This window comes from Salvelinus sp. IW2-2015, linkage group LG12 (genome assembly GCF_002910315.2).
Source record: "Salvelinus sp. IW2-2015 linkage group LG12, ASM291031v2, whole genome shotgun sequence".
In the NCBI taxonomy this organism is placed as follows: Eukaryota; Metazoa; Chordata; class Actinopteri; order Salmoniformes; family Salmonidae; genus Salvelinus; species Salvelinus sp. IW2-2015.
Window position 1 is genome coordinate 3,269,245 of NC_036852.1, and position 15,490 is coordinate 3,284,734.

At 41.9% G+C, this 15,490-nt stretch overlaps 1 protein-coding gene across 1 annotated transcript; it reads left to right on the forward strand.

The window, feature by feature from the left end:
• Nucleotides 1-822: 822 nt before the first annotated feature.
• LOC111970894 (SLIT and NTRK-like protein 6) lies at nucleotides 823-10,999 on the forward strand. The gene is made up of 2 exons (XM_070445921.1): nucleotides 823-1,309; nucleotides 8,376-10,999. Exons 1-2 carry the CDS (start codon nucleotides 1,218-1,220, stop codon nucleotides 10,903-10,905), a joined length of 2,622 nt encoding a protein of 873 aa, XP_070302022.1. The 5' UTR covers nucleotides 823-1,217; the 3' UTR covers nucleotides 10,906-10,999.
• Nucleotides 11,000-15,490: the final 4,491 nt, after the last annotated feature.

Consider the following 15,490-nt stretch of genomic DNA (forward strand, 5'->3'; position numbering starts at 1 on the left):
ACCAATAATATGTATCTATGTGCTCTCAGGATGAGAACACATTGTCAATGCGGGTGTCCTAAACACTTTTACATTGCATTATTCATGACAACTGTCCAACATGTCAACTGTCTTTAATATCTAGTGGGTGAAACCATATCCATTGTCTCCTGTTATTTTGAGCATTAATAAAATATGATGTGTTGAACACCTAGCATACTGCTAGCTTCCCTGATAGGAACTGTAAAAAGCCAGCCAAGGTGAGGGTTTATTTTACTATAAAACAGAGAGTTCATGAGAACAGGCAACACATGTAAACACCTTTACAAGGTAACCTCTGAGCAGTAAACATTCCTTGTAGTTCACTTGAAATAGTAGGATTCATGCTTACCACGCATAGCCATAAAGCACACGCCTGCACATGCCTACACACGCCTACACACGCCTACACACACACACACACACACACACACACACACACACACACACACCTACCATTTAAATACTTTAGAATCTGCGATTTCTGACAGTTGCATGACCCAAAGTGATATTCACTGTGATCAAGGCTCTCAGGAAAGATTTCTGTTTCCCCAAAACAGTAATCTTCACACAAACAAAAACATAAATAAAGCAGATCAATAAGTGACATTACAGATGCAGATGAATCTCTAATGAATCTATATATACACATTCGAAATAATTATATTATATCAACATTCGTAGGGCTACTGTGGGCAACCTGACATTCAGAACCAGATACTGATCTCCTAAACGCGTTCCACAACGCCATTCAATGCCATAAAAGTCAGTGAGTCTCGGGGGGGAGGAGCCCAGAACAACTACAATACTTCGGAGCTTTACACGGCTCAAAAGCATGCAAATTCTAAGGAACAGTATTCCAAAAAGGCTCTACAGTTACACTCACCCTTCAGTGGCTGGTAACTTATCAGAAGAAGTTAACAGAGAGGATGGACCAGGGAGAATAATAAGGATCTACATGAATTAATTAATTAATCAAAGATAAATTGGAAAGGCCAACACATCCCACAATTGCCTCGGACGGGTCGTGTCGGGTTGAACACTTTGCAATATCACGGAAATATCGGCATTGTAAACGCCGACAGTCTAGTACTAAAACAAGAGGTGACAAAAGTAAACGTTATTTACACCAGTATGCCTAGCCTATTCTCTAAAGAAGATGCTGTAAAATTTAAATAAACGGTTTGAGGGGACTTTTGATGCTTCGCATCCTGACGTCTCCACATGGATCAACCTCTCTAACCCAAGCATCCTTTGGATTAGCCACAGTCTTTCTCACTCTGCACAACGGGTAAGTAGCCTATCATATCATCCGAACGAGAAGTCTCACAACTGTAATAAATGCGTTACTTTCTCAAATTAGTTTGTTGCCAACCTTTCTTTAGACTGGTAAGACATATAGTCACTTTAACTTCCTGCGTCTATCTTGTGTGGTATCCAGGTGTCCGTTCGATATGTCGAGGTTTGTTCGGACTAGCTGGAGCTGACGCTGGGAGCTCGCTTTCCTCCAAATAACCTACAGATATATCGATTTTTATTGTATTGGTATCTAAACGTCTGGAAGTGTTCTGGCCAAAGCGCTTGTGTTTTTAGAGATTGCAGTTGGAAAGACATAACTTCAACAATTGGATTGTCTGATTCAATAATTATTTCGTTTGTGAGGGCAGTTGAATTAGTCGAAATAAAATTGCTAAAGTAACATTACACCTGGGTCGACAGACACATTCAGGTATTTTACGCGCACCTGGCGCACCGCCATGCATATAATTCAGCTGCACGTACTGCAAATCTCCAGCAACGCATTGATTTATCCTACTACAATCGTCCTTGGAACATGTAACATGATTCAGCATATGCTCACCTAAAATGTTCCCGAGCGATTTCTATTGGTCATAATAGCACACACTAGTCTTAACCAGCTTGACTCAAAATGTATTTGTGCATACGTTCTAATTTCAACATGTTTTGTGTGTAAATCAGTTAAATTAGGCTACCACATAAATGGGGGCATTTATAACATCGTTCTAACATGGAAGGTACCTCCATGCAACCAGAATGCAATTACTAAGCTGTGCACTGTAACTGCAGATGGAATATTGTTTGAAAATGTGTCAAATAAATTACACAGGCCTAGGTTTTAAATTAATGACATTTTAGTCATATGCGTAGAATAATATTATACATTGGGAACAAAATAGAACAGAATAAAATGTGACTATGGATTCCATGTAAGTGCATGGTCTTTGAGCTAAAGGATGACCAAGTTGAGTTGGTCATCACATTTATGCACTCACTGTGCATTGAAATCTAACTTAAAACATGAAGAACATGGTTACAATATATGGTTATTGTGCTAGATTGTATTCCTGCTCTGGTAGGATCATGTAAATTCCCATTTGGAGTGTTCACCCGTGAACACCCACTAACTGTATTCCTGATTAGGCAAGTCATTGAGTATTTATTAATTTATTAATAAATTAATTTATTAATAATTTATTTATTAATCCCCCCCCCCCCCCCCCCCGAGAACAGGAAACAAACAAACAAACACACACAAATGCAGACCTTATGAAATAGTTGCAATGGGACAGAGAGTGAGTGACCTTTCGTCAGTCTTGAGTGATCGAATGTAAATATCATCCGTGGACTGTGGGACTGAGGACCATGGTGACGTCTCTATAGATGTATGTGGGAGTAGTGGTTTCCCTGTAGGGCAAGCACATCACTTCCAATACACTGGAATAGGGAACTGTCCTTCCATTAATTGGCCTGGGAACATTGCGCAGAGGTCCTCCACCGGGTGCATATTCATGTGCTGCACAATACCGTATGCAGAAGCTCCTAATTTGCTCTCATGGCTCTCGAATTGAGTTTCTCTGCCTTGCCTCCCCTAGAGTCCTTCAGCCATGAGCGTAGCATCCGGTGTGCAGCAGTAACAACCCCTAGTCTAGCCTCCAGTCTGCTGGCTAAGCTACGTCTGTATAGAGACACTGTGGTCCTTAGCTTTCAACACTATGGCTCCATAATATAACTAAATAAGCAATTAGAGGTCATATTGCAAATGGTGAACATACACTGAGTATGCCAAACATTAGGAAGACCTTCCTAATATTGAGTTGTGCCCCCTTTTGCCCTTAGAACCGCCTCAATTCATTGGGGGCATATACTCTACACTCTACAAGGTGTCGAAAGCGTTCCACAGGGATGCTGGACCATGTTGACTCCAATGCTTGGCACCGACTACCATACTCGTGCAAAGGCACTTAAATATTTTGTCTTGCCCATTCACCCTCTGAATGGCACATATACACAATCCATGTCTCAATTGTCTCAAGTCTTAAAAATCCTTCTTTAACCTGTCTCCTCCCCTTCATCTACACTGAATGAAGTGGATTTAACAAGTGACATCAATAAGGGATCATAGCTTTCATCTGGTCAGTCTATGTCATGGAAAGAGCAGGTGTCCTTAATGCTTTGTCCACTCGGTGTGTATGTCAATACACAAAGCCAATACCATACACCATGCAGAAATACATAATCATAAACGAACACCACTTATCTATCCAGAGGGGCCATTTGAATCATGGTGTTGATTTGAAACTGGCACGGTGGTGTATGTGACTTGAAAATGTCATGTTTATGTTGTATAAAGTGATTATACTGAAATCACAGCCTTTTGTTTTGGGTTGGGTTTAAGTGTTCTAATCTTGGCTTGTGTAATGGATCTACACAGATGAAAACGACTTGGCTACGTTAGGATATTTCAACATCACGTCATTTTGGATGATGCTTCTGTAGAGAACAAGATGTGCTGTTGAGACTTTTACTGTCACTACTTTGTGTGGTGAGGAAGGATAGTCACTTGTCAAAGTTATTTATCATGAGTCATTTAAAGTTGACGAGTTTTACAAGATCTCCCAGGTTTGGGCATGTCTGTGGTTTTGGTCATGCAGCTCAGTGCTATTATGGAAGATTCTCTTCCTTTTACCTTAATGACTTGAGTAAAGACAACTCTTAAACAAATCATGGGCCCTATATAATCCAATGACTGCTTCTGTCAGTGTGTGTGATATTCTCAAATGGCCTCATCCAATGTCTCCTTTAAAACAGAATAATAATACATTTCTGGTCTAACTAGGGAGTAAGGGAGGGGTATTCCTTTGGTCCAGATTCTGCAGTGTACTGTTTTACATTACTGCAGAGCCAAGTGCCTTGATTGTGACAATGCTTCGCACATCTGCAGATGTCTTTCTTGCAAAACATATTTAAAGTCACTTGGTACATCTGACTGATAATCCTTATGAAAAACAATTGCACCAAATTAGTTAAACATATCCTTTTGAAATGCATGCCTGCTAAATCGTCTTTACTAGGGGAACTGGGTTCCCCCCCCCCCGTCGTGCTGCTATTATTAGCCTATCACGCATATGCTCGCTATCAACGAGGAGGGGCCCACCAGCCGAGCACACTGAAAAGGTATGTGCTGCATTGTTTATTGTGGTGTGCACGGTGGCGTTTATCGATCAGGCGCCAATTATAGCTATATCATCGGGGGATCAGCTGTGTGTGTGTATGTGTGTGTGTCTGTGTGTGTTGTGGTGTGTGTGTGTGTGTGTGGTGTGTGTGTTGTGTGTGTGTGTGTTGTGTGTGTGTGTGTGTGTGTGTGTTGTGTGTGTGTGGTGTGTGTGTGTGTGTGTTGTGTTTTGTGTCTGTAAGATTGGCCGCCTGAGTGGAGCTGGGTTCGCAGCTGACGTGATGGAACATCATGGACCTGCTATCGCTCAGCCGCTGTGTGTCCGTTATCAATGCTGTGGTGGGGCATCAGTGTTTGGTTGTATAATGATGACATTGCTGTGGAAGACCACCTGCTCTGGAAGAAATGCCAAAATGTGGAATATATGGGATATTTCTGTGAAAGTCAAAGCCTCTGTGATAGTGATAAAGACACATCTTGGCCATTCCATTATTAAAAACGATGTGAAATACTGAAGCCTTTCTTAACCACCCATAATTATACACTGAGTGCAAAAACAGTAGGAACACCTTCCTAATATGAGTTGCACCCCTTTTGCCCTCAGAACAGCCTCAATCGTTGGGGCATGGACTCTACAAGATGTTGAAAGCGTTCCACAGGGATCCTGGCCCATGTTGACTCCAATGCTTCCCACTGTTGTGTCAGTTGGCTGGATATCCTTTGGGAGGTGGACCATTCTTGATACACACGGGGAGCTGTTGAGCATGAAAAACCAGCAGCGCTGCAGTTCTTACACACTCAAATGGGTGCGCCTGGCACCTACTACCATACGCGGTTCAAAGGCACTCCACAATCCATGTCTCAATTGTCTCAAGGGTTAAAAATCCTTCTTTAACCTCTCTTGGGCACGTGAGACGGTAGCGTCCCACCACTTCAACAGCCAGTGAAACTGCTGGGTGCCAAATTCAAATACAGAAATACTCATTATAAAAATTCAGAAGGTACTGTAATGGCTGTCACGCCCTGACCATAGTTTGTTTTGTATGTTTCTATTTTTGTTTTGCAGGGTGTGATATGAGTGGGAATTTTATGTTGTTTGTCTAGTTTGTCTATTTCATGTGTTTGGCCTGATATGGTTCTCAATCAGAGGCAGGTGTCTCTGATTGGGAGCCATATTTAGGTAGCCTGTTTTGTATTATGGGTTATTGTTCCTGTTACGTGTTTCTGTGTTCACGTTACGAGACTGTTTTGTCGTCGGTTTTTTAGTTGTTGTTTTTTTTTTTTTTTTTTCAATAATTCTATTAAAATGAATACTCTCCACGCTTCATCTTGGTCCTCCTCTCTTTCACCCGACGAAGATCGTTACAATGGCATTGAATAGAAAACTACAAACCAAAAAGAAACTACTTTCTGAATGGATTTTTCTCAGGTTTTCGCCTGCCAAATCAGTTCTGTTAAACTCACAGACACTATTTTAACAGTTTGGAAACCTTAGAGTGTTTTCTATCCGAATCTACCAGTTATATGCATATCATATCTTCTGGCCAAGAAACAGGCTGTTTAATTTGGCATGCATTTCATCCAAAATTCGAATGCTGCCCCCTACCTAGAGAAGTTAACCTGTTCTTCCCCTTCATCTACACTGATTGAAGTGGATAACAGATGACAACAATAAGGTATCATAGCTTTCACCTGGATTCACCTGGTCAGTCTGTCATGGAAAGAGCATGTTTTGTACACTTAGGGATACAATAGTAGTCTTGTTAGTGTTGTTGATGGTGGTATTAGTAGAAGTAGCACTAGAAGTAGTGGTAGCAGTAGCAGTAGCAGTAGAAGTAACAGTAGCGGGAGTGTAGCCATAGAAGTAGCAGTAGCGTTTGTATCCTGCATCTACAATGCTTAGAGGCAGAAAAGAGCAGCATATGAGATAATGATTAACGCTTTAGCATGTATGTCATCCCTTTACGAGGATGAGTCTACAAGGCTATATCAGTGCCATGTAAACTGCTCTGCTCGGCCAGAGGAGACGTATTAGGAGCATCAGTCACCGCAAATCAATTTAAATGGACAAACAATGGTCTCAAACAGCAATAGCTGTATTATCCGAAAGCTATGAGTTGCTATGACTTAATAACAGGGTTGATATGCTACATTGTGAATATTCCACACCACTGTGACATTTACATTTGAGTCATTTAGCAGACACGCTTATCTACAGCGACTACAGGCAATTAGGGTTAAGTGCCTTGCTCAACGACACTTTGACAGATTTTCACCTAGTCAGCTCAGGGATTCGAACCAACTACCTTCTGGTTACTGGCCCAACACCCTTAACCGTAGGTACCTGCTGCAGTTGTGTTAAAACACCATCAGTGATGCAGGATAAGGGTGCTATGGAACCATCAAGCGGGAACCCCCATTTTGGCGCGAGCACTCTGCCTAACAGATTGCACTTGAGAGCAATATGAAGCACATAGAGCAAACAGTGTGAGATGACCTATTTGTCTGGCGATATATGGAGCAAGGATCATTGTGTATATTACAAGGCCACAGGGACGAGTGATACATGTTTATTTCCGAGGTTTCTCGCTCTTTTTCTTTCGTTCAGAGTGCACCGTTTCCCAGTATTATTTTTTTTTACCTCCTACTAGCAGAGTAACTGCTTGGTGATGAGTTGGCCTTGCTTACATGCATGAGAAGGCATTATAAGGCTTCACTGGCCTCCAATGGATCTGTGTAGTTGCTTCGCCACAAGCTATACACATTTGATTCTGAAAATAGATGTGGGCTGTTTTTTTCCACTCTCCTACCCTGTTGCATCCATTGTATAAATACCCAGTCACTTTTCAATAGTATATATTTAATTTTTTTATCTTGTAAAAATCTTACCCCATTCCACATAAAGCATTTAGTGATAAAGCTTTCAGTCTTTGATCGGTGTCATTTTTTTCTTCCACCAATGCAGTGCAGCGCTTCATCCACAGTGTGAGGCCCGTCACACCGCACCATACACCAACCTACAATATCAAGCTAGTTCGGTATCTAGGAGAATCAATGAAATAGCACTGCTTCGCGTGATGATCACACATTGCTGTGTGAGAAATTCCGAAAAGAAAATCGCGTGGGTGAGAAAATACATGTTTGCTCATTTGAGGAAAAATATATATTTTATTGACGCCCTCTTCTTGGGTTAAAAACATGGGTCAAATCTATTCTAGGCCATACCCAAGTGTGTATTTAAACAGATGAAGTTTCTTACATTACCTTGTATAGAGTATTGTGGCCATGTAAACAAGATTCCAATGTTCACTAGGCCGTGCGTTTTTAAAGAATATGAATTCCTCACATTCCTTCAAAGATAACTGTATGCTCCCTTCATGCATATAATACATCAATGCATAATTAATATTAAAGTTCATTGTGTATTCAGTTTCAAGTTCATTTCTATACTGTGAAAATTGCATTGATTGTATGACCAGAATAAAAGTAGATGCACAGTCGGAAAGAATGGGTCAGTGTATTTCTATAATAGGAGACCAGCTTTATTGTCTGTCTAAAGGGACTGATAATCCCGTGTGGTCCGTGTGGCTCAGTTGGTAGAGCATGGGCTTGCAACGCCAGGGTTGGGGTTCATTCCCCACGGGGGGACCAGGATGAATATGTATGAACTTTCCAATTTGTAAGTCGCTCTGGATAAGAGCGTCTGCTAAATGACTGTAATGTAAATGAATAATCAAAGTAGTTAAGACACTATTAGCAAAAATATGTAAACAAATACTTGTGATTATGATTTTATGTTGTTTTCCAAGTTCATTACATTTTGGTAACATCTTTCTCTCCCTCTCTTCCCTCCCTCCTCTGTCCTTCTTCTTTAGTTTTGCAGATACAACGGACAAGAAAATGCTACCCCGCACGTTTTCCTTTGCTCATTTTTCACTGCTGCTTGTTTCCAACATCCAGCCCCCAAGGCATTTCTGAGTGAATCCTGTGACTCATTGTGTTCTTGTGAAGAAAAAGATGGCATCCTGTATCTTAACTGTGAGGAGAGAAATATCAGCAAGATCTCCCAAATCAAAGTGCCGTCAGCTCTACCTTTCCACCTCAATCTGTACAAAAAYGACTTGGTGGAGTTGCRKGCAGAAGACTTGGAAGRTTTAAAGAATGCCGTTTCACTTCATCTCGGGGCTAATAGCATACAAGAGCTTGAACCTGGSGTCTTTAGTGCACTGGGCTCCTTGAAGAAGCTCCACATCAACAGTAATTTCCTGGTCATGTTGAAGGAAGACACTTTTCACGGCTTGGTAAATTTGGAGTTTCTCCAGGCGGACACAAACTTCATCCGYGTGGTCGAGCCGGGGGCATTCAGCAAACTCATCCGCCTCAAAGTTCTGATCCTCAACGACAACGYCATCGAGTTTCTTCCCAGCAATATTTTCCGGTTTGTTCCGCTCACCCACTTGGACCTGCGGGGGAACCAGTTACAGACCCTGCCTTAYGTTGGCTTCCTGGAGCACATTGGGCGGATCATGGAGCTTCTTCTGGAGGACAACGACTGGATGTGCGATTGTGAGATCCTTCACCTGAAGATCTGGATGGAGAACATGCGGGCCCAGTCGGCCATTGGGGAGGTGGTCTGCAGCAGCCCCCAMCASCTCAGGGGCACCATCCTRGCCAAAATCAAACGGGATGTTCTCTGCCCYTCTCACGCYGATATCAACTTAGAGGAGCCTTCCAAGTCACTGGACATGGTGGTCACTCCGTCTTCCAAAGTGGCAGAGATTCCGAAGTTRGAGGRCGCCAAGGAYGACGYAAAGATTCCGACACCTGCTTATGTTCCAGGGAGTCCTTGTGTGGAMCACTGTTCTTGTCACAGTCACCCTGTGGCTGGGTTTTTAATGCATTGTCAGGACAGAGGRATTCAACGGATTTCAGATATTGGAATACTTGRGCAAAGCCCYACCAAGCTGGTGCTCACAGGAAAYATGATTCAGAGACTGTTGAAATATGACTTKGTCACATATGAYGGTTTGGAGTTATTGAATTTAGCCAACAATCGAATYGATTACATTGACAATGAAAYTTTTCTCAGCTTAAGCAATTTGAAAAAACTTTATCTCAAYGGCAACAGAATTGAAACCCTTTCCGCRACCATGTTCATTGGACTCCACAACCTTGAATACCTATATTTGGAATATAACATTATCARAGAAATTGTTCCAGGAGCTTTTAATCCTTTGCCAAATCTCAAACTCTTGTCTTTGAATAACAATCTGCTGACTAGTCTCCCATTGCAGATATTTCGCAAYRTGCCCCTCACCAAACTGAACCTRAGAAAAAATCTGCTCATGCACCTGCCTGTTAGCAACGTGCTGGACCAGCTTGACTCTTTAGAGCAGATTTATTTAGAGGACAACCCCTGGGACTGCAGCTGTGACTTAGTCAGTCTCAAACAGTGGGTTGAGAAGCTGAGGAAGGACACAGTCGTAGGCTCCATTTTGTGTCACACACCGAGAAAAGTGGCGAAGGCTGAGCTGAGAGCCCTCAGAAACGAGTTGCTGTGCCCCGGCCTAGTGACCTACTCCTTGCCCACGGACGTGGACGAGAGCGCGACAACCACAGTGGCGACTGACGGCACTAGGAGCGGTTTCTTCAGCTCCATCACAGACTCAGTTCCACTCTCCGTTCTGATCCTTAGCTTGCTCGTCACCTTCCTCATGGTCATCTTCTGTTCGGCGGGGATCGTGGTTTTCCTCGTGCACAGACGGCGAAGGAGGGTGAAGAAGAAACAGGCGGAGGAGCAGCCGCGGGAGAGCAGCAGCCCCATCCACCTGCAATACAGCATGTACGGCCAGAAAACCACACACCACACACTGGSGCAGAGGACCGGAAGCACCSTGTACGACGAGCGCTCACACAGCCCCATCRTCCAGATCTGCCGCAACCCCACCTACTGCACTCAGCATAAAGAATATGAGTCCGACCTCAATGAACTGGACGAACCAAAGCACATCTGTCGTAGCATCATGGAGACAGAGAATACTTCCCCTCTCACAGGCTCTAATTTGAAGTTCAGAGCTGTGACGTCCGACTGCCCAACTGAGTTCGTAACACTCGGAGATGCGAGCTCCCTCTATAAAAACATACTAGAGAGGGAGAGGGTTAGGGAGCTGCAGCAGCTCGGAATTACTGAATACCTCCGGAAAAACATGTCCCAGCTGCAACCAACGGTAGAGATGCAGGTCCCAGGATCAGGACACCACGAGGAACTGAAATTAATGGAGACTATTATGTTGTCGAGACCGCGGAAGGTCATGGTGGAACAAATGCAAAATGAGTACTTTGAACTCAAAGCTAACCTACACACCGAGCCAGATTATTTGGAGGTTCTGGAGCATCAAACTGCATTTAACTGAAGAAGACAATTCATGGTTTTATATTCAACTCCAGAAGTGCCTTGTTCAAAACTGCCATCTTATGTTTTCAGTCGAAGACCTACATATCCCACAGCGGTCTTGGACATACAAGTCATTTGTAGCACAGAATGTACTGTATAATTATCCATTTTTTTGTTATTTTGTTTTCCTATACAGTGCCATGCAAAAGTATTCATCCCCCTTGGTGTTTTTACTATTTTGTTGCATTACAACCTGTCATTTAAATTGATTTTAATTTGGATTTCATGTAATGGACATACATAAAATAGTCCAAATTGGTGAAGTAAAAAATAAAAACTTTCATTTTTTTAAATTTCATAAAATTTAAAAAAAGAGATAACGGAAAAGTGGTGCGTGCATAAGGTATTCACCCCCTTTGCTATGAAGCCCCTAAATAATATCTGGTGCAACCAATTACTTTCAGAAGTCACATAATTAGTTAAATAAAGTCCACCTGTGTGCAATCTAAGTGTCACATGATCTGTCACATGATCTCAGTATATAAACACCTGTTCTGAAAGAACCCAGAGTCTGCAACACCACTAAGCAAGGGGCACCATGAAGACCAAGGAGCTCTCCAAACAGGTCTGTGACAAAGTTGTGGAGAAGTACAGATCAGGGTTGGGTTATAAAAAAATATCTGAAACTTTGAACATCCCACGGAGCACCATTAATTTAAATCAATTATTTAAAAAATGGAAAGAATATGGCACCACAACAAACCTGCCAAGAGAGGGCCGCCCACCAAAACTCACAGACCAAGTAAGGAGGGCATTAATCAAAGAGGCAACAAAGTGACCAAAGGTAACCCTGAAAGAGCTGCAAAGCTCCACAGCGGAGAGTGGAGTATCTGTCCATAGGACCACTTTAAGCTGTACACTCCACAGAGCTGGGCTTTACAGAAGAGTGGCCAGAAAAAAGTCAGACACGTTTGGTGTTCGCCAAAAGGCATGTGGGAGACTCCCCAAACATATGGAAGAAGGTACTCTGGTCAGATGAGACTCAAATTAAGCTTTTTGGCCATCAAGGAAAATGCTATGTCTGGTGCAAACCCAACACCTTACAATGTGGAGAGATGTTTCAACACCTCACATCACCCCGAGAACCCCATCCCCACAGTGAAGCATGGTGGTGGCAGCATCATGCTGTGGGGATGTTTTTCATCGGCAGGGACAGGGAAACTGGTCAGAATTGAAGGAATGATGGATGGCGCTAAATACAGGGAAATTCTTGAGGGAAACCTGTTTCAGTCTTCCAGAGATTTGAGACTGGGACTTCCAGCAGGACAATGACCCTAAGCATACTGCTAAAGCAACACTTGAGTGGTTTAAGGGGAAACATTTAAATGTATTGGAATGGCCTAGTCAAAGCCCAGACCTCAATCCAATTGAGAATCTGTGGTATGTCTTAAATATTGCTATACACCAGCTGAACCCATCCACCTTGAAGGAGCTGGAGCAGTTTTGCCTTGAAGAATGAGCAAAAATCCCAGTGGCTAGATGTGCCAAGCTTATAGAGACATACCCCAAGAGACTTGCAGCTGTAATTGCTGCAAAAGGTGGCTCTACAAAGTATTGACTTTGGGGGGGTGAATAGTTATGCACGCTCAGGTTTTCTGTTTTTTTTGTCTTATTTCTTGTTTGTTTCACGAGAAAAAATATTTTCTATCTTCAAAGTGGTAGACATGTTGTGTAAATCATATGATACAAACCCCCCCCAAAATCCATTTTAATTCCAGGTTGTAAGGCAACAAAATGGAAAAATGTTAAGGTGGGTGAATACTTTCGCAAGCCACTGTAGACAGACAGCACTTGAAGTTGCTGATATAACAGATATCTTTCCCAAATGTAATTATCGGGAAGGCAAATAGGTACTGCAGGGGTAAGTTTTTGTTACCAGTTCAGCTTAGATCTTTGGCAGGCCTTCAACTCTGTCAGGCTGTTTCTATCATATGCCATAATCAGCATGCTCAAAATGCCGTAGACTTAACAAAATGCCAACATGTATTCTGGGTCGCAATGATGGAGTGCACATTAGTGCTGTCGTTCATTAGATTTAGCCCTTGCATTATTTCAATACCACATTTTGTATTCCAACCAGTGGGAACATCTTTATACAAATCCATTTTCCCAAAACATAGCACTTAAAAGTCCCAGTACATATATAAATCATAACTTGCATCTGTACAGAAGAAATGCATTGCACTAATCAAATGCCATTTAAAAGATGGTGCATGACAATCAACTTACTTTTCAACAGCAATTTCTGTTTATCGTTGTTCCTTTCCTGCTACTGAAGGGGACAGAACTACTGATGTGTATAAGAACCTTTTGTATGAGTGTCATTTTTACAAATCACAACTGACCAGTTTCTCTCAGCATGATAAATGTTCAGGTTATGCGTTCACTTTATTATTCTGATCGAGTAAGCAACCCTGTTCAACTCTGAAAATGTTTTATGTAAACTTTATTTTATACCAATGTAGATAAAATAATTTATTCTGTAATTTTTGTATATATGTCACACATTCTATGTTATTTTGTGCCTTCAGTGTTGTGCAGGTGAACATGTATTAAATGTAAATAAAGAATTGCAATACTGCAAACTTTGAACAATCAAGATTCAATACAATAGATAAGCTCTTCAGTCCTCTAAACAGATTGCTTGCAGGTACAGTGGGGAGAACAAGTATTTGATACACTGCCGATTTTGCAGGTTTTCCTACTTACAAAGCATGTAGAGGTCTGTAATTTTTATCATAGGTACACTTCAACTGTGAGAGACGGAATCTAAAACAAAAATCCAGAAAATCACATTGTATGATTTTTAAGTAATTCATTTGCATTTTATTGCATGACATAAGTATTTGATCACCTACCAACCAGTAAGAATTCCAGCTCTCACAGACCTGTTAGTTTTTCTTTAAGAAGCCCTCCTGTTCTCCACTCATTACCTGTATTAACTGCACCTGTCTGAACTCGTTACCTGTATAAAAGACACCTGTCCACACACTCAATCAAACAGACTCCAACCTCTCCACAATGGCCAAGACCAGAGAGCTGTGTAAGGACATCAGGGATAAAATTGTAGACCTGCACAAGGCTGGGATGGGCTACAGGACAATAGGCAAGCAGCTTGGTGAGAAGGCAACAACTGTTGGCGCAATTATTAGAAAATAGAAGAAAATAGAAGAAGTTCAAGATGATGGTCAATCACCCTCGGTCTGGGGCTCCATGCAAGATCTCACCTCGTGGGGCATCAATGATCATGAGGAAGGTGAGGGATCAGCCCAGAACTACACCTGTCTCTTATACACATCTAGATGTGTATAAGAGACAGCCTCTAAACAGATTGCTTGCAGGTACAGTGGGGAGAACAAGTATTTGATACACTGCCGATTTTGCAGGTTTTCCTACTTACAAAGCATGTAGAGGTCTGTAATTTTTATCATAGGTACACTTCAACTGTGAGAGACGGAATCTAAAACAAAAATCCAGAAAATCACATTGTATGATTTTTAAGTAATTCATTTGCATTTTATTGCATGACATAAGTCCTGTCTCTTATACACATCTAGATGTGTATAAGAGACAGGAGGAGGATGGATGGGGCCATGTATTGCGAGATCTTAGCCAACAACCTCCTTCCCTCAGTAAGAGCATTGATGATGGGTCGTGGCTGGGTCTTCCAGCATGACAACGACCCGAAACACACAGCCAGGGCAACTAAGGAGTGGCTCCGTAAGAAGTATCTCAAGGTCCTGGAGTGGCCTAGCCAGTCTCCAGACCTGAACCCAATAGAAAATCTTTGGAGGGAGCTGAAAGTCCGTATTGCCCAGCGACAGCCCCGAAACCTGAAGGATCTGGAGAAGGTCTGTATGGAGGAGTGGGCCAAAATCCCTGCTGCAGTGTGTGCAAACCTGGTCAAGAACTACAGGAAACGTATGATCTCTGTAATTGCAAACAAAGGATTCTGTACCAAATATTAAGTTCTGCTTTTCTGATGTATCAAATACTTATGTCATGCAATAAAATGCTAATTAATTACTTAAAAATCATACAATGTGATTTTCGGGATTTTTGTTTTAGATTCCGTCTCTCACAGTTGAAGTGTACCTATGATAAAAATTACAGACCTCTACATGCTTTTTAAGTAGGAAAATCTGCAAAATCGGCAGTGTATCAAATACTTGTTCTCCCCACTGTATATTGCAGAGCCTGTTGCAAAAAAACTACATTCTGTCATTATCAGTTGAGCATAAAAGTGGAAAAGTGACCAAACATCTAATATTATAGCACATTACGTGCTCAACAGGGGAGTGGGTGAAATCATGATGCTATCCTGCACAGAGGGCACTTAAGATAGTAATGACATTACATTGTTATTCACACTCTTATGCATGTCCTCAATGCTGCTGCATGTTCCCTATTCCTCGCATGGACATACAGCACAGCATTATATACCATCTGTGTGCATGTTTGAATAAATCAAGCTGATAGGTAGGTTCATCCTGGTCATTTTACTCTAAGTCGAATTTCAAATGAATTGCTATATATATCCACAC